Genomic DNA, 20,563 nt, shown 5'->3' on the forward strand with positions numbered 1-20,563 from the left:
CTTTCCGACACGTTGAAGCAGTACAAACAAAATTTTTATGTAATTATTTTATGAAAATTAATATCTTAAATTATGGTGGTCAGATACTTTAAGCGACGGCTGTCCCCGAGTCTCAGTCACAAGTCTCAAGGGCTGTACTTTTGTGTGCTACAAGCATAACCTCCCTACACTGAACGCAGCAAACTTTACAAGCGACAATTCCTTCTTTTTTTAATTTTAAGAGCCAAAGGATGTCACATTAGCCGTGGTCGCTTATATCTCATTGTTACGAGTCTCTTAGCAGTACTCAGTTTAATATTGGCAGCGGCATCATCAGTTCACCTTCTCGTCTGCCATTCGTCTGCTGCATTATCGATCGACTCTCTTCGTTATTGTGCACACGTTGAACTATTTTTGTTGTCCCTCAGTCAACACGATTTCACGATGCTCAGCAGCAGGACGAAGCTGTTGCTTTTGAAGAAGAAGCTCCTTCTTCTAAAGCTGAAAGAACAGCAACAACAGCAACAGCAGAGGCGGCGTGTGTGGGTCCGGCCTGCGATCCTTGAGCGCAAAGAGAGGAGTCTCTACTACACCGCGGTGCATATCTATTCTCTTGTATCGTCGCTACGCTGTGGATCACTGAACGTAGAGCAGAGGTAGATGTTATAATTTCGCCGTTCTGACTGTTGGCATTCCTGTTCTTTTACCATTTCAGATGCGTCGGCTTCGTGAGGGAGATCACGATGCTTTCCCCAAGTTGTATCGCATGACACCGCGGCTATTTGACATTCTGCTGTCCTTTGTGGAGGACGACCTAACGCGGCAACATTTTGTCAGGGAGCCCCTGGAACCAGCAGAGCGACTCGCGATAACGTTGAGGTTGGTTGTATTCAAGTACAATCCGCCTTATTATTTTTTTCACGATGCCACGGCGCATGCGCCCTTCCCCTAGCGGAAATGTCGTGAAACGCCTGTTAATCTCGGGGGATTTCGTTTTGGGGATACCGGTTGTCCCAACCCCGACCAAGGCCCTACCGAAACGGCAGAGGGCAGCACAAGAAAATGAAAGAGGCCTAATAGCAAGTGCATCACTGCATGTTGCCAGTTATAACATTGGGGCTGAAACAAAATTCTAGCTGACATCAAGCGACAGAAATGGACCTGCGCTGGCCACGTAATGCGTAGGACCGACAACCGGTGAACAGTAAGAGGAATAGAATGGTTACCAAGGGATGGGAAACGCAGTCGAGGAAGGCAGGAAGTTAGATGGAGTGACGAAATAAAGAAGCTCGCAGGGATAAAATGGAATCAGCTCGCACAGGATGGGGTAAACTGGAGACCATTGGGAGAGGCCTTCGTCCTGCAGTGGACATAAACAAGCTAAAAATGATGACGATGATGATGACCAAGTGTCAACACCGATGTGACGTGCTTATGTCATCGCAAGCACAAAATGCTTCAGATTGACACTCAAGGGCATCCGCAGAACTTTTTCCAGGGGGGTGCATCAGCAGAGGGTGGGGGAGGGGGAGGGGGCATACAGCATAGGTAGCTTTTGTTTCATTGTCGTGACATGACCGGCAAGATTAGTCCATAGCAGTATGTAACGTGCAAAGTTGGCTGGTAATCCTGAATAATGTTTCACGCGGATATGCGGGACTGGAGTGTGCTAATCAAGCGGTGTAGCTTACTGCTACTGCATAGAAAATTATTATTCTAAATTCCAAGGGGGGGCAGCTGCCCCCCCTTGCACCCCCCTCCGGACGCCCATGTTGACACTATGTTTAATACAAGGCACATGCGCAAAGTGCAAGTTTGATAACAGTGACATTGTGTACTAGCTTCAGTCAGAGAGAGCTAAAGCAGCAGAAATTGACTGGTGTCAGTTGTCGTTGTCCATGCGAATAGCATATCAAGAACTCGAAGACGCTAAGTTCCTCAGCATTGTGAAATGCACCAAGTGTCCCGACACGGTGGCATGCATGAAGGAAATTCATGAGGTTACCATTGTTGTCTGGAAAACGCACCAAGCGTCTCAACGCGTGTGCATGGTGCATGCAGGACATTTTTATTCAGGCATGCGCCTGTGGCATGGTGGCTAGACCTTCGAGTCTTCGCACTAGAAGCCTAGAAGAGTTTAAAACCGGGTGTCAGAACGTTTTCATTTAGGTTTATCTGGAGTACATACACACTGGCGTGTTGACCACAAAAATGCTATTCGCATTAAAAAACAAGCTTTAATTTAATTTACGATGATACCATGCCTTGTTTTCGCAGTTACTTAGCCTCAGGCAAGGACATCAAGGAAGTCGCCAATGCTTATCTGGTGGGAACTGAAACTGCACGGAAGACCATTCATGACACCTGCCGGGCGATCTGGACTCGTCTGAAGCACCGTTTCATGAAGGTAAGTAACTCAAACTTATCGCCATTACAAAATGCACATTTCTCACGAACATCCAGTTTGCGGTACAAAGTTGCTAAAAGTTTGGCAACTTGCATGCACTACACAGAAAGCATTAATCTTCTTATAGCAGATATATAGTTTAGCTCAGGCAGGACATATATATGTAAGGCTGCATGCTTTATCTATGAATGTCTTGAGTGCCACACACAGACTCATTTTAAAGCTAACTTGCAATGGTTTGAATGTACTGAGCTCCTGAGCTAGAAAGGTGCATGCGATGCGACCATGTAAATTCAGTTTCATTTTACCTCGTCCTTAACAGACCCGTGATGGCTGAATTGCCAAGGTGTTTTAAAGGACCGCTAAACCACTCAGAGTTCAAAGACGAAAGAGTGGTTTCTTTTTCTTCTTCACTACCCTTCTTACAGGTGCTACTTATTCATTCATGGGGGAAGTGATTCTTAATAATAAAAAAACAGGAAGGGAAGAAAAAAGAGAGCCCCGCAACTGTCTCTCTCAGTGGAGGACACCTCAGCAATAGCTCTCGGGGGGGGGGGGGGGGGGGGGGGAGGAGGAGGAGGAGGAGGAGGAGGAGGAGGAGGGATTAAAAGAATAATAGGAAAGAATGGGGGGATCCGGTCAGAGAAGTTCAGGGACGGGGCCACGATTGGTTACAGGCACGAGGACATCACGGACGGGGCGAAGCCCCAATCGGCGAGCGGTGCTCGGCATGGCGGACGACGCAACCATCACGGCGCGAGAGGCGGAGAACATCACGGAGAGGCGAACCTTGATCGGCGAGCGGTGCTCGGCATCGTGATCGACGCAACCGTTGGTCATGAAATCTTCTGAGCGAATCTCTTATTTATTCATAAAGCACATGAACAATGTCAGAACTCTGCGTTGAGCCTATCAGGATTTTGCACTTCTTGGCTAAACCTGTTATCTCCACTTGTGCAGTTTAAAACGCACAAAACAAAGCAAAATCAGTTGATTGGGCACAATAGTCATGTGAGACAAGGCACACCGGGCATGTGACTGCATGATAAATCAGGGTAGGAGACAATTCACGACTGTCATCCCTCGTATATGGACCAGTCAAGAGCTTGTTTCCTAACGACGTCACGTGAACTGACTGCTGGCATCACAAATTGTGCCAGAAAGATGGGGAACACCAGGACAGAATAACGCACCCGTTCTTTGTATTTTCAGAGGTTGTTTAGGGACCCTTTAAAGACTGAATCAGACACTAATGCCCCGTGTTTCTGTTTTGGTACCATTATGCAGGCTTGCGATTGAAGTAACAACGGTATGCAACGAAGTCTTCCTTATTACGAGTGATTGTACGCGTTTGCTACTTCAAGCAGGTACTTGTTAGGTGCCATCAGTGGACGGCACCTAACAAGTTCCAGCGATGAACCAAAATTCGCACTAGGGCCTGATGAGGGGCTCTTCAATAAGAGAGGGGCAATATTCATAATTTCGGGTGTTCCTGGCAGAAATACTTTTTGCAAAAGATTAAAGATTGTGCTTTGTGTAAATTGCCATAAACAATTGCAGGTGCCAGCTGCAGAAGACTGGTTTCAAATAGCTGACAACTTCGAGAAGCGTTGTCAGTTTCCTAACTGCCTGGGTGCTGTTGGCGGCAGGCATGTGAAGATCGCCACCCCTCGCCATTCAGCTAGTGGATACATGAACCACAAGGTAAGCACATACGCTGGGCAGTGTTTGTGTGATGACGATTTGCCCAAGTGAGTATTGCACATGCGGGGTGCCACTTGCCAACACAAAACACTGGATATTTTACAAAAATCTTAATAGTTGCTTCATTAATTAAGGGAGGCCAGAGTGACTGTGATCTCTTTTTTCAGCACTGGCAATGACTTGCTTGTGGTTTGCCTCGTCACTCCTCTCCACAATAGCATCATGCACTTACCATTTTCTTGTGTAGTGCCTGAAGGTAAATACACATAGCGCTTGCGAAACACTTTTAATGGGACAACATCGGTTTGTGGAGCAGTGACTGATAGACAAATTCTAGGATGCAGTACGCACAGGCACGCTATACATTCTTAACACTGATTTATGTAGAAATGAAATGTTAATTAATTCTTGGGGTTTTAGATCCTAAAGGCACGATACTATTATGAGGGATTCTGTAGGGTGTGGGGAACGCTCCGGAAATTTTGGCCATCTGGGGTTTTTTTTAATGTGAACCTAAGTAGAAATGAAATGCTACACGGTTGTGTAATCTGGTGTAAGCCCCACATGTGCATACCTATAGAAATGTGCCTTGCCCTCATATACACTCTGTACCCTCCCAAAGGCAAGGTATATGCACGTGAAACTTTGAAGTGTGTAATTTCAGAGGCAGAATAAGAGGTTATTATTACGCTTGAGAAGAAGCGAGAAGTTAGCAAAATGACACAATCTGGATTGTGTGTAGTCGAACCCACTTATAACGATACTCAAGTGCCACAAAAATTTCATTGTTATCACCGATAATTGCTGCGAATGGGTTGCATGAAAAAAATCAAAATAGGGGGACATCAGGCTGTAGTGAGAAAACTACAATATCGGATGGGATGTGCTAACAGACATCACTGATAAGGATGACAAAGCTGCTGATTTTTCGGACATGCTTGAAAATTCGGACGCTTTCACGGGACCGCCACAAGCCCCATAGAGCCAATGTATGACAACGTCGGAAGTTTCGGACGCTGAACCTCTTCAAAGCCTCAGCTTTATACTCGAACTGCATGTCCGTAAGTGCATCAACAGAAACCACCGCCACCTCCGTGCTGTAGTGGATGTCAAAAGTCAGCTTTGCCGCAATGCCGTAACGCTGTGTGGTGAAGCTGGCGGTTCAGCTGCTTGAATTTCTTGTTTTCTTCTTCCTTTTCAAGGATCTCGCGTTCCATTACCTTTCAGCACGGACACCCAACAGCCAGAATTCATTGTTATAACCGATAATGCGTCATGCGGGCATTGCTGTAAGTGGGTTCTTTCACCATAGAAAACATACAAAAGTTGACGGTGCAGCAGCTTCTCATTGTTATAACTGATTTATTGTAAAAGGGACACTAAAGAGCAAAACGATTTCTCTCATATTAGTAAAGTACTCTTTCGCAATACCAAAAACACCACGCTTGCTGCGAGACGATGCTTAGTAAGCGAGAAAATGTACAAAAACAAATGTGGGTGGCGACGCCACCTTGAAGTTTCCACACCATTTGCCGTGACGTCACGTTATAACGGCGCCTACTAGGGACTACGTAGTTCCTAATAGGTAAAAAGGGAGTGCATTGTTTTTTTAGGGGGTCATAGACTTAACATACCAAGTTTGGGGTAATTTTGTTGAGCCAATGGCGCCAAAATATGATAAATACACTTTGAAATCTGTGACATCACGCGGGAAGATTTCAGCACGAAATTTAAAAATGAAACTTTGAACTTGATTTTCTCCTCTATTAATAAACCTATGATGGCGAAATTACCGACATTAGAGTTCTCAGAGCACAATTTATCGATTTAAACTGATTCATTGTTCCTCTTTAGTGTCCCTTTAAAACCGGTATCATTATAAGTGCGTTTGACTGTATTCAAATTTGGCTTTCACAACTTGGCTCCACGTTTCAGGGTTCTTCCTCTGTGGTGCTGGTAGCTGTCGTCGACAGTAAGTGCAAGTACACTTTCGTTGACGTCTACGCCGAGAGCCGTGATCAGCAGAGCGATGTATTTGAAAGCTCAGACCTTGGCCAGGCACTTCTTGGTGGCTCTCTCGACCATCCTTCGACGGCTGTGTTACCCCGATCTGACGGAAACATGGCCCCCTACGTCTTCGTCGGAGATGAGGCATGTCCGCTACAGAGGAACCTCATGGTACCATTCCCCGTGGGAGAGGCCAAAGACGAGAGAGCAGTCTTCAACTACAGGTTGAACCGAGTGAGGTAGGACGCCGATAAAACGTCGGATGTAGGCTTGTGCGAATATTCGAGCACTTCGAATATTCGAACGAATATTACAGTATTCGAATTCGCTTCGACACGAATTTAAATTCTAGGAAGTTTCGAAGTATTCGAAATGAACAAATAGACATACATAGACCGCCTGTAACCCCCTGTAAAGGTGGTTTCACTGCAGTGGAGGGGTGATCTACCATGAATACACCTATCCAGGGGAAATCCGCACTGCCGCGAAGCCACACTTCAAGGTTAATACAGTACAGCAAAACCTAGTTATTTCAAAGCCACTGGTACTGTGAAAAATCTTCTTATTAAGCGGGTTTTTTAATTAACCAAACAAAAAACCGGGATGCAAGGAACTTTGAATTACTGAAAGTAATCACAGGTGGTCGTTTGCTGTGCCTGCTAGTTTGCGGCTCCAAGGGTCATGTCTTCCAGAAATGCCCCGTCCCAATTTTGCCGCCAAGCCGGGGAAACGGAGGGCCTCGCTGTTGCCAGCGCAAGAAAAAACGAAGGAAAAAACAAAACAAAAACGGTCTCGTGGTCAACTGAAATGCGCGCCTGCGGAAAAGAAGACGTGCTTCGCTGCAACACAGTCACCTGCTCCTCGCAACGTCAGCGCGTCATGATGCGACCATTCGCCCATTCTTTCTGGTGAAATAAAGAATTCATTAATGACCAGTGTGACGGAATTCGCGATGTGTTCTGGGTGGAAAAAAATGGTCATTGAAGTTTTCGAACTGAGTTTTCGAAGTAGGCGTTGCAGGAAAGTACTCCGCCAGCAGTGCAAGTGCGCAAATTGCCGGAGCAACCGCCAATTGGAGGTTCGTATATGTTGCGAATTCCGTCACATCGTCCTTTATTAATTTCTCTATTTTCCCAGAAAGAATGGGTAAACGATGACGCGCTGACGTTGCGAGAAGCATGCGTCATGCTGCCCACGTGTCACCGCTGTGCTGCAGTGAAGCACGTCTTCTCTTCCGCAGGCGCACATTTCTGCTGACCACGAGGCCGCTTTTATTTTTTTTTTCTTGCGCCACAGCAGCGAGGCTGGGGTTCTTCATTTGCCAATCATTTGTATCTCTACAGTGCATTTCCTTGTAGCTCCTAAGGGCCATCGTTTCTGCGGATTTGCAGCTAAATCGGGATCAAGAATTGGCACATGGCACCTAAAGTTTTCGAATTAACCGGGCTAGTACTGCACGCCGCTTCAAGTTATCCACTCATATTTACATTGCAAAACACGGGACCGCGGAAATCCATCGAATTATGCAGGATTTCGAAATAACCGAGTTAGAATTAATGAGGTTTTACTGTGTTACCCTCAAATCGATTCATCATTTTTTTATTTTTATTTATTTTATTTATTGAATACTGCAGACCAAGAACTGGTCCAAGCAGGACAGGTACAAGAGGCAGGATATAATCAAAAACACATGTGATAACATATGAATATATCACGAGAAATGGAATCGAAACACCTACTAACAGAACGCATAAAAGATAACATGGCAAAAGTATTACATTAAATGGATACATAACACAAATTAACAGTGCATGTTTTAGCTCTAAGTAACAGAAAATTGGCTAAGATCAGTTAGGCAGTTCCACTCTGATACAGTACGCGGAAAAAAGGAAAACTGAAACGCGTTAGTTTTAGCAAAATACGGGGTTAAAGAATGGGCGTGATGATGGCGTGTATGCCTAGTGGACAGAGGAGATACATATGCATGCGGGTCAAGGGCTAACTTATGATTAACAAGAAGATAAAGAAAGTTAAGCCGGTTTCTTTTTCGCCGTAATTCAAGTGTTTCGATGTTGTTAGCAGTCATGAGTTCAGTCGGTGAGTCCGTAATTTTAAACTTAGAATAAGCAAACCTAACAGCTTTTTTTTGTACTGCTTCCAGTTTTCTAATGTTACATTTAGTAAAGGGGTCCCATACAACACAAGAGTATTCTAGTTTTGGTCTTATGTATGTAAAGTAACTAAGTAGTTTTATGTTAGAAGGAGAATTTTTAAGTTTATGTTTCAGGAAACACAGTTTACGGAAGGCAGCAGAACATACGTTGTCTATGTGTAAGTTCCAAGATAGGTCGTTAGTTATTGTTACGCCTAGATATTTGTAGTTATTAACCTGTTGTAGTGATGATGAGCCGAGGTTATAAGTAAAATGAAGAGGTGTTTTTGAACGTGTTACACAAAGATAAACAGTTTTTTGTGCGTTAAGTGCCATACCATTGTCATTACACCAGTTTAGTATGTTATTAAGACTTAAGTTCAGGTTCTGTTGATCATTAGAACAGGTAATTTGACGAAAGAGCACGCAGTCATCCGCGAACAGTCTTATTTGAGTTCCTGGTAGTACTGTGTTAACAATGTCGTTTACATAAATTAAAAATAATAGCGGCCCCAGAACACTACCCTGTGGCACGCCTGATGTTACAGGAAGAGAGCTCGAATTGTTCCCATCTACTGAAACAAACTGTGAACGTTCTGTCAAATAGTGTTGAATCCAGGCGATGAATATGTCGGGTAGATTGATGTCCCTAAGTTTTGTAATTAGTTTGTGATGAATAACTTTATCAAATGCCTTACTGAAATCAAGGAATATGACGTCCATTTGACCATTTTTATCCAGAGTTTCTGCAAATGAATGAACCACTGAGACTAACTGAGTTACAGTTGAATATCCTTTTCTAAAGCCATGCTGAAAATTAGTTAGTATGGAGTTTTGTTCGAGGAATTCCACTACGCGCTTAGATATTACATGTTCAAGCATTTTACATATTGGTGACGTTAATGAGATGGGATGGTAGTTTTCTACGAGTAAATGGTTGCCTTTCTTAAACACGGGAACAACACGAGCCCTCTTCCAATCTCTGGGTAGTTTAGCACTCAACAGCGAACATCGAAAGAGCACAATCACAAAGTGGGCAATACTTTCTGCATAACGGCGAAGAAAAACATTAGGGATATTATCTGGACCACAAGATGATTTAGTTTTCAACTTCAAGATCATTGCAAGAACACCAGAGTATGAGATAAAGTCCATCTCATTAGGCTGAAACATTTTTTGCTGAGGCGTATTAAGACTCGCCTTAGCAAACACGCTATGGAAAAATTTGTTAAAATGTTCCGCAATGAGCGTCAGATCTGTAACTGTATTTCCATCGACTAATATATGTGAAACCTGCTTCTTACTATCGCTCAGGAAGTTCCAAAACTTCGTAGGATCGTTTTTTAAAAAGTTTGGCAGTGTTGTTTTAAAGTAAAAATCCTTTGATTCTCGCAAAGCACGTGCCAAATTTATTTTAAGTTCATGAATAATAGCTGATTGGGGATTACTCTTTTTCAGCCGTTTTAATTTGCGCTTTAGATGGATGATTTTACGCGTAATCCATGGGGTGTTTTTAGCAATCTTTTTAGATTTGGTTGGTACGAATGACCTTATGCAGTGATGGCACATTTCAGTAAATTTGTTCCACAGCGCGTCAACATCATCCTCATTTTCAATAAAGTCATCATAACAACTTCTCATGTACTGCACAATAGACGCATCATCAGATCTTGCATAATCCTTGAAGCTTCGAGTGGTTGTGCGTTTGTGACCGACTGAGTTGAATAAAGGAATGGTAACACTTACGAGATGATGGTCAGACAGGCCACTTTCAATTAAAACTGTATACTCACAAAAATCGCGGTTTAGGAACGCTAAGTCCAATATTGCACTAGACGAACGTTCTTCTCGAGTAGGCTGCCTGACCACTTGAACTAGGTCGTGAGTAAGCATGATATCAAAGACTATGTTAGCATTCTTGTTCGATTTGCGGCTTGCCCGAAGGAGTTCCCAATCAACATTTGGTAAGTTGAAATCCCCGATAACAAAAATTTTTTTACTCTGGAATTGTGTCATATGTTCTTGCAATTTCAGCAAATATTCAGGAGCAGCGTCTGGTGGTCTATAACACGCGTATAGCACAAAGCATTGACCCCAACAAGTTATTTTGATACGCAAACACTCGAGGTCAGCGACATCCGCTAAAACAATTGCTTGTATTGAAGGCTTCACAAGGATAGCAACACCTCCGCCCTTATTTGCTGTCCGGTCCTTACGAAATACACTGTAACTCGGGGGAAAAACTAAATCATCACTTATTTCATTTCGTAACCATGTTTCAGTGATTACAGTAATGTGCGGGTCGTATTCGAGTAGTGTGGCCTCAATAGAATCTTTTTTGTTTACAATGCTGCGTGCGTTTATATTTAGGATTCGCAACTTCTTATCCTTCGGTTTCGTAGGATTGCGGGTATTCTGGGCTACTTGACGAGATAAATGAACGCGTTTAACGGAAGTGGAAGGGCCCTCGTTATCACCCCTCAATCTCAATTCTTGCTTTGCTTCTGCGTGTAGCCTCTGGTAGTCGGGCGGTTCATTGCCGTATTGCCGTTTTTTCGTAACGGAACTTTATCATTCAAATCATGATCCCAGACGTAAGGCACGCTGTTTATGTACAGCTTATCGAACGCAAGTGAAACCTTTTCTCTTTTGTCACGGTTCGGCTTCGCACTAGCCCACAATTTCCTTCGGATGTCGCGAATTCTTTGGGAAAAATCTTCACCAATAGAATAGTCCGTGCCCTTGAGTTTAAAGCCTCTTTTTAGTATTGTATATTTACTTCTTGAATCTAACAGCTTAAGAATGACAGGTCTCGTCGAGTTATGTCGTTCCTTGCCTAGTCTGTGTATACGCTCGATTTGTACGCTCTCAATTTCGAGGATATCCTGAAAAATGCCTTTATTTACCGCAGTTTCAAGTGCGGTGTTAGTTTCATCTTCTTTTTCTGGAAGTCCATAAACGATCAAGTTAGAGCGTCTGCTATAGTTTTCCATGTCGTCTATTTTAGATTCAAGTATTTTAATAGTGTTTTGCATGCAGTTAATTTGCTACGTTATGTTTAAGAGCTTGTTATACCGACTTATATGCTCCAAGTATAGTAAATTTTAAAACGTAACAATTTTACAGGTTATCACTTGAATTCTACCGAAAGTCAAATCCTGCTACTACTCAAAGTTGCTTCCACTTCCCTTTGAACAAAAAAAAATGACATTTGCGTATTGCCTTGTTTCAACTTTAAAAGTATTGTGCAGGTTAGTTGGGTCATGACAGATATGCCCATTTTTGTTTATAATATGTAATATATACTATTCGAATTCGCTTCGAAATTATTCGACCAAATCACTATTCGCTTCGAATTTGCTTCGGACCTAAAATTTACTATTCGCACAAGCCTAGGCGGATGCATTGAGGCTTGCATTCGGGTACAGTCACTCTTTTTCCGAAGTGTATTGTACAGTACTCATGGATTGAAATGCAATATTTTTTAGTAGAACGACTACTATGAGCGATTGCTCGTGATAAGCGCATCATGTCACTGCAAATCTAGCCTCTAAAGGTAGCGTTAGCTCGGATATGAGTGTTCGTGTCAAAATTACACCGATATGTCACAAACTGTAGACACTGGAAACAAAATGTGCATTACTTAGCTCTAATTTGCATTTCAATTCGTGAGTACTGTACTTCATTTGCTGTATAGTTACCCTCATTAGCATATTTCACATTGGCAAATATTTAACTTTCGTTTAATAGTAATCGGTGCACATGGTGAGATTAAACTAAAGAATAAGAGACAGCTTATTAGTACTTACAGAGTGTGGCTTCTTTCCCAGCATTTTTTTGTCTGCAAGCACAAAGCATTTTGGTATGGTTGCCTTTGTCGTGGTGGCACCATTCTGCCATTACAACGACTGTATTTAGTTTTCTCTGCACACACGCGAGAAATTCTGGCATATGTCACTGTGTTAAATTCAGGTTTCTGCAACTGCACGAAATTGAACAGAATCACGAAACTTAGATAATAAATCTGGTCATGAGACCACCATGATGACCCTGTGGCTATAGCATTTTGCTTCTTACAATTCAAGCTTGACGTGAAACCTCCCACTGGGGCGTTTTTTGATGCCCCACTGTTGCGCTAGTATGTTAAACTTCATCAACCAATCATTGTAATCGTCACAAGCTCCTGTTACGTTGCTGTGTTTTTTTTCTTTCTTTTTTTTTACAGACGATTGCAGCTACCACTGAAGTAATATGCAAAAGCATGCATAAACGGGGACAATCAATAATTTCGCAGAATAAGCACTCGTCACAATCTATGTGCTTCTTCATGCATTTCATTTATATTAAATGTCGTCTAACCGAGGTACTGAGCGATAACCTATGATGCAGTTATGCAGATATGCAAAATTACCTCAGTATGCGGGGTTGTAATGCTGGGCTGACCTAGTTAATCTCCTTGCCTTTAATTTTTTCTTTTTCTGGGTGCAAGTTTTTTTTTTTTTATTCACACGTTTCATAGTTTTCTTACAGAAAACCAAAGGGGTGAGGGCTAAAGGCGCGAGTATGCGCCTGACTGAGGCCCTGACCCCTGTACAATCAGTGCTCGGCAAAGCAACATATTAAAAAAAAAAAAAAGTTTTCTCAGCATTCCATTTCCTTGTGCTCCTTTGTAAAAATTTCTATCTTTTATTTGCCCCCATCAAATAAGGTTCTGTTGTTTAGTACTGTATAGCGAAAATTTCGTGCCACAGCAGCTGCATATTGTTGGGGGGTCAGAATACATAAGCGCTTGGGCACACATTAAAGTGTTGAAGTAAAATATGTGATAATACGGAACCCCCCTCTACTACTGCGCTAACATGGTCTCGCTGATACAGTACTGCACTAATATTGGTGTCACTGTTAATGCAGAACACTCCACTACACCATCCCTCATAATTCAAGCTTGAGGATAATTACCACCCCAATACGGATCCCTCCTCTACTACTATGTTAATACGGTGTCACTACTACGGTACTCCACTAATATGGTGTCAATGTTAATACGGAACCTTCCACTACAGCATCCCCCATAAGTCACACTTCGGGACAATAAACACAACATTTAAATGCAATCTTTCTTTTCTTTACGCAGGAGATGCTCAGACAATGCCTTTGGACTCACAGCAGCTTGTTGGAGAGTGCTGCTACAAACCATTAACCTACAGCCAAGCAATGCCGACTACGTCATCAGGGCAGCCTGCATATTGCACAACTTCCTCACCGACTTAAACCCGCAGCTGGAAGGCTATAGAGACACCGAAGACAGTGTCGGTAACGTGACTCCAGGTTGCTGGCGGCAGAGTGTCGAAGAGGCGAACGAAACGGAGCCGCACTATTTTCCCCTCGAGGCAAAGCATGCTAAAGATGGGGACGTGGCTGGTGCAGAGACCAGGAACAACCTCATGGCGTACTTGTGCAGCAATGTGGGAGAGATTCCGTGGCAATGGCACGTGCCAGGTGTGTCAAAGGAGGCCACGCAAGCACATCTGTGTGAACAGCCGCTACTCTCGGCTTCATCATGAAGGCAAGTGGTTGGGAGGCTTCATGAAGGCTAGATGGTTGGGAGGTCTTCAAAGTTTAGCGTTTAGGCGCTGTAAGGACTTTTTCATTAATACTTAGACACTATGAAGTGTATATAGATCACTTCAACATTGGCACAGCAGTTGTTACTTTGACTACGCTTCATTTACATATATTTCAAGTATTGATAGCTTAATATACTTCCTCATTTCATGTTGTATAGAACATAGAGAGCTCAAGTAGCCAACGTACTCTTTATCTCTATATCTCCACAACAACCTACGTATAACACCTTTGGAGTCTGTACGTGAGCATGTTTGCTTACATTAATTACTAGCAGGGGAGCATGCTTGTGAAAAGGAAATGCGCCAAAGTGTAAAGATGGTTTGGTGCGCATACAGCAGGCATCCCCAAATCATGACAGGCAATCTGCCGCTGTCCCAATGCAAAAAGTGTGCAATCATTGCATACTGCCAATTCTAACACGTGGGGCCGAAACCTGGAGGATAACAAAGAAACTCAAGAAGTTAAGGACCACGCTGCGTGCAGTGGAATGGAAAATGATAGGATTAAGAGATCGGAATACAGTGGAATGGGTCAGGCAGCGAACAGTTGTGGCTGATATTCTAGTCGACTTTACATGAAAGCAATTAATCAGGGTGGGCCACGTGATACGTAGGACAGGCAACAGGTTGTGAGAGCAACGGAATGGATACCAAGGGATGGGAAACGCAGCCAAAACAGCAGCGAGTTAAAGGGAGTGACGAAATTAAGAAGTTTGCAGGGATAAAATGCAGTCAGCTCGCACATGATGGGGTAAATTGAAGATGATTGCGAGAGGCCTTCCTGCTACAGTGGAGATAAAATAGGCTGACGATTATGTACAGACTGGTCCACTGTTAAAGGGAACACATGCAGGGCATGTCCAGATTTTGCTGTATTGCAAAAGCATAGTCGCTTAGATTTGCATGAGACTACTGGTAGTTGACATAGCTGACAAGTCTGACTTCTTTTGAAAGACTTGTGCCATGCATGAACAATGTTTCCTCATTCACTTGCCGTTGAGGGGCCAGCAACATGAATGGTGCTCATTCAGGTGTTCCGTTTAACAGTGGACCGTACTGTACACCCAGCTGTGCAGGAAGAAACTCACTCTTGTGGTCTGTGTCCTACCTGTGACATAACAAAGCAGGTGCCGCAGTATGATGAATTTACAGATGTTTTTTTTTTTCTTACTGTACAGTTGCTGTTGAATCGCAAGAATAAGTCCTGTGAAGCCATCAATTGCTGGCGAGACGTGGGAGGCAGTGCTCCGGAAGCTCTTCGAAACAGGGACATTTCTCCTGCGACATTGTTGGCAGGCTGTGGCACTGCTCTATTCATGAACGCTCGAAGGAATACACCAAGCAACCCTACAGCTATTGTGTTTGTGATCTGGCAAGAACCTTGTTTGCGGACTTTCTTCTTGGTCCCACCAACGGCGTGCGTAAATTCGGAGACAAGAGAGATGTGCAACTGTCGACTGCCACACGGCGCAAGTTACTGTGAATATACACAATTATTGAAAATGTCTCCAGCACAAATATCTTCAAACGGTGACCAGTACACACACAAAAAAAAATTCTGGCAGCTTCGCACCATAGGTCAGCAAAAAAGGTGGAGCTCACTCAGGCTCACTCAAATAATGTATTTTCCGCTTAGGGCTCACTCAGACTCAGACTCACCCAAATTTTCCTCAACCGGACTCACTCAGACTCACAGCCCGATCTGAGTCTGAGTGAGTCGACTCACGAGTCCGTTAGTGTAAAATTAGTTCTTTCGATCATGGTGTCAACACTTTTTAACACCAATTTCTCACATAATCGGTGCTCTACGATATGCCTTTTGATCTTGTTCATTCAAATACGAGTTATCACTGGTTTCAATCAGTAAGGACATTTTTATGAAATACGCGACTCAAATGAGATATTTTTATCAAGAACTTCCAGTGAAAGAGCTTGTGGCAGGAGATCATGGCACCTCCTCCCGCCATCCCCCACCTTAACAAACACCTCCGATCAATAAATATTGAGGTGGCACATGAACGCCAGTGCTTTGAGATGTTTGAATAGACTCGACTATAAGCGTAAGCCTATATATAAGGCTGATAGTAATGCTGAAAATGAGTAGATAGGATGATAGGTCGGCAATAAAAGGTGGAGCTCACTCAGACTCACTCAACAAATATATTTTGCGCTTAGGGCTCACTCCTACTCAGACTCACCAAAGTTTTCCTCAACCAGACTCACTCAGACTCACCAAATTTTTTCTCAGCCAGACTCACTCAGGCTCACGGCTCAATCTGAGTCTGAGTGAGTCGACTCATGAGTGAGTTTACCGACCTATGCTTCGCACCAGTGGTGCCAAGCCTGAAGGAAGAGCACATCTGGGTGGCCTTCCTTGTTTCTCTTTATTTTTTTCTTTCTTCTCTGCTTCTTCTTTATCTTTTTTTGTATCTGTTTCTGTTTCTTTCTCTCTCTGCTTCTTTCTCTCTTTGTCTTGCTCTCTGTTTTTTTCTATCATTTTTTTTCGTGTCTGTTTCTTTCCATATCTCTCCTTCTATTCCCTTTATTTCTCTGTTTTTCTCTTCCTTTCTATCGCTTCCTCTCTCCCTCCTTTTCTTTCTCTATTTTTTATCTCTTTCTTTCTATCTCTCTCTTTTTAATGTGTTCGTTTGACAATCGCACCTTGCTGTTCACAGCATAGAGTTTCCTACAATACTTACTAGAGGGAACTATGGTGCTAGAGTCTATGGGAGCTGCAACGCATGGCGCTTCAGCCAGCATAGGAATGATGGGTAGTACACGGATTTGTCTAAACTTCGTTCTTTCAGCTCCGTTCGGCTGCGTGTCGCCTGCATCCGCTTTGTCGCGAAACAAAGTTCAGCAAAAAGTCTGCAGTTCCACTTCACCACTTTTTCGCCTTCACCTTTTTAGGCTCACCAATTCAAATCTGGCCACGAAGTTCACAACAATCCATTCTTTTATCTGAAAGAAAACCAAAACACAGCAAAAAACAAAGCCACATGTGCGTTCGAAGCCCGCAAGTACGAAGACTAGGCAAATCCGTGTACTACTCATCATTCGCATGGTGGCTGAACGATCGCAGCGCCACAGTCCCCTCGAGTTAATTTTAGGAAACTCTATGGTTCACAGCAGTGGGGCTTGCCCAACTCGTGTGCGCATACCCACTTGAGGAGTTTTCTGGTGACACCGCACAAACTACGGCGAGCACAGCTTCGCTGTTAAATGTATAGCTGGCATCCAGCAACTGAAATCGCTTAAGCAGGAAGAACTCAAGCAACTGTTTTCGGCCCACGCAGCTGAGCACCGGTGCTCACTGTTGTCTTGTTTACAAAACGCAGACATCGCCAGACCCCTAGGGAAGCATTTTCGCAGCTACTTTCTTACAAGGGCCCCCCTCGCCCCTTATTTTTACTTAAACGAGCTTAGGGCATAGTGCACTGCTGCGTAATCTTATTTTGCTATGGCACAATGTTTGGAGCTTTGTATTTGTGCCTATAAGTCTTCATCTAGTGGGTCCACGCACTATGCCAGTCAGACGTGCCAAATAAAACATACTCGAATATGTGGAACGATTTTATTGAGTTCTTTTCCATGTACATTTGTTGGTAAAAGATAAATACAATGAATTTAATCTAAGTAAACACTGTTACTGCTTCTCTTAAAGGACTAATATAATAATAATAACTGCTCAGGCTTTACATGCCAAAACCACGATATGACTACGAGGCACACTGCCCCAGTGGGGGGCTTTGGATTAATTTTGACCACCTGGGATTCTTTAATGTGCACCTAAATCTAAGCAAACAGGTGTTTTTTTTTGTATTTCGCCCCCATCAAAATAAGGCCTATATCGCATTTACAAACCAGTTCTCTTTTAAGAGTGCAGAGATAAGACATTCAAACGAGTGTTTTTGGATGGTATTCTCGAGCAATCACTTTCAGTAATTTGATCATAATGTTCAAAAATGGGGGGCGATCGGAGATCTCTGTTCGTTCGCGTTCGTTCTGCGGCGCCTACGTCACAAAAGAGAGAGGAGGTCGCAGCTTTCCCGCCGAGAACCGCCGAGAGGAAGAGGACAGCCAATCGTGGAGCGGAGAGCTTTCCGGAAGTAGACGCGCATCCTGTGTCGTCGGCACAGGGACCGTGAAGCATGCCGTGAAGCGTTTACAGAAAATTGTTGTTTCTGATTCTCAAGCTCAAACACTCTTTCAAACAGCAACAGCTTTGAGTAATGATATTTAATAATGTTAGTATTTTTTGACGTCGTCGCTAGTTGGTATCGCGCACGCGAAAGAAAAAAAAGAGAAAAGTAGCGGCTGGCGCAGTTTCAAAATGTCGTCCCATGTACATTTGTTGGTAAAAGATAAATACAATGAATTCACATTTCAGCGTTTTCCTTCACTAAGTGAATTAGTTTCCTAAGCAAAGCACCGTCCGCTTCATGGCCTATCCCCCGCAGTGGGTTGAGCCAAAGTACCGAGGAACCAACCAACCAACCAACCATCGCAACGTCTGCGTTGGTTCTCGGGTGTCGGATCGTTAAAAGGAGCTTCTGCTGGCTTTTGTGAAAGAGCACCCACAGATCGCGACGCTGTCGTGCCCGCTGGAGCCGTCGTTCACGAGGGAGGACCGGGATGACATGTGGCAGGAGCTGGTAGCGCTTTTGAACGAAGTCCCTGCGGGTAACACCACAGCCTTGCCAAACTCCAAGAGCAGCAGAGGTGAGTGCGAGCACAATTGTATTATGGTCGATCATCTTACACGTCCCGCTTGTGCTTTACAGCAGCACCGGAGGCGGCCAGATTACGGGTTACCGCGGCCGCGTCGTGCTTGACAGGGACCGCGCGGGTCGACAGTACGCGAGGCCCAGAGTTCGGGTGATCTGAATTGGTAAGCACTGGCTTAGAATATCATTGTTACTTGTATGCTGCGAACTAGTGTGCTCATTTGCTTCTAGCCATTACGCGCTGTTGGTTTTACTTTTTCAAACAATATCGAATAGATCACCCGGCTGCCACGTTGGCTCAGGTGCTAACACTTTGCGCCACCCAGAACAGAATGCGAAACAGCCACATTTGCGGTGATGACGAAAGAACAGCCGCGAACTATATTTCGAAGCTCATTAGAGCACCCTACGCGTTCCAAGCCATTTCTCAGACCCTCGAGTTGAGTGAGGTGCGTAGCCAGTAGGTTTGCCTACCTCCACCCCTCTCTCCGAAGTCTGTGTGTCATAATGCCGCTGTTGAAACATTCTAAAAAAACATTGCTATTCCACTTCCAGCATTAGTGCACATTCGCCACAATAATCCCTACGAATTATTGTTTGTAGCTCTGAGTAGCTGCACTGTTATCATTAGTAGGGACCAGACTGGGATATAGTCTTTTTTTAACGTATGCTTACAGATGGTTCCCCCAGAGCCTGCAATCATGTGCACTATCAGGGGACTTCCGTCGCCTGCACTGCCAAAGTTCTTGGTCGGGAACAACTTCCGCTGCTTGCAGGTGAACTTTAACATTTTGCACTCCATACTTCTTATTGCACTCAGTGTGTCAATCAAGAAACTTCTTACTATTACAGGTGAGCCCTGCTCCAGCTGCTGCTGGTGTGGCTGAAGAGGATGTGGCCCAGGATCTTCCCCATGCCCCAACTCGTAAGTTTCGCTGATGTTTTTTATTAACTGTAGATAGTGTTACATGCTCACAGGTGATGCTCATGCGTGCAGGCATATGTTTGTGAAGAGATGACATCTGTGGGCATAAAGACAAAAAGCTGCACAAAAAAAAATTTGACAAACGGTTGCAGGAGCTAGTTGTATGCATAACTGTCAGATGGAATAAACAGGTGTCCTGCCTTGCAGTTATGGTGAAATGTAGCAAGAAAGTTGCATTGCAAAAATGTTCAACATCTGACATGTTTCCCTATTTTGTCAATTGCTTCAATAGTGAAACTGAAAATGTGCTATTGCTAAATATACTGTTCAAAAAGCAAGCTCGTTATATAACTTCTTCACATAGCCATCATACACAAATGCACATGTTTGCACCTGTGTTACACCTGTGGTGCGATCTTGTACACGTTACAAAATAAACACGGAGGCGTGGCATGACAACCAGCCGCACGTGACCGCACGCGATTGGTCAATGCAGAGCCGTGACGTCTGTCACGGTTCAAATGGGCCATTCGCGTGCGGCATGTGCGGTCACGTGCGGCTGGATGTAATGCCACGCCTCCGTGGTTATTTTGAAACGCGTACAAGATCGCACCACTGCTTGCTGTATGTTTTGCATACTGCAGCAGCTAGGGTTTCGGAAGGAGATTGTGTCAGTCATTGCGTAAAGCCGGGCAAACGATTGTGTAGCCCTGAAAAGGGCTGTTTGGTTGCTTCTCATGCAGAGGTGGTTAGAGGTGTGAGATGCGTTTGATGAAATGAGCGAAAATGAATTCCGGCACCGCTTTGGTCTGTCCAAACGAAGTGCGTTGGTTGTGCGGTGAACCAAACACCATTCATGGATGCCGTTGGGTCAGTGGATTTTCAACAGAGAGAAATTGTTGCACACACTGAAACTCTTCACGAACAGAAGCTTCCAGCGAAGAGTCGGTAGCAGGAAATTTATAGATGATAATGGCAACACATTTCTTGGTTTCCAGCTCATGCCGCAGCTGCGAGATGTGGGCAACCGGCAGG

The 20,563-nt window shown here is 44.0% G+C and overlaps 1 protein-coding gene across 1 annotated transcript in view; it reads left to right on the forward strand.

Moving 5' to 3' along the window:
• Positions 1-393: 393 nt before the first annotated feature.
• LOC119396511 (uncharacterized) overlaps positions 394-20,563 on the forward strand; it is a 133,733-nt gene continuing 113,563 nt past the window's right edge. The window contains exons 1-6 of the mRNA XM_049416603.1: positions 394-576; positions 695-858; positions 2,257-2,386; positions 3,947-4,090; positions 6,026-6,336; positions 13,384-13,748. Coding sequence (XP_049272560.1) covers positions 424-576; positions 695-858; positions 2,257-2,386; positions 3,947-4,090; positions 6,026-6,336; positions 13,384-13,748 — 1,267 coding nt within the window. The 5' untranslated portion in view covers positions 394-423. The remainder of the gene's footprint in view (positions 577-694; positions 859-2,256; positions 2,387-3,946; positions 4,091-6,025; positions 6,337-13,383; positions 13,749-20,563) is intronic.

This window comes from Rhipicephalus sanguineus, chromosome 6 (genome assembly GCF_013339695.2).
Source record: "Rhipicephalus sanguineus isolate Rsan-2018 chromosome 6, BIME_Rsan_1.4, whole genome shotgun sequence".
Lineage (NCBI taxonomy): Eukaryota > Metazoa > Arthropoda > Arachnida > Ixodida > Ixodidae > Rhipicephalus > Rhipicephalus sanguineus.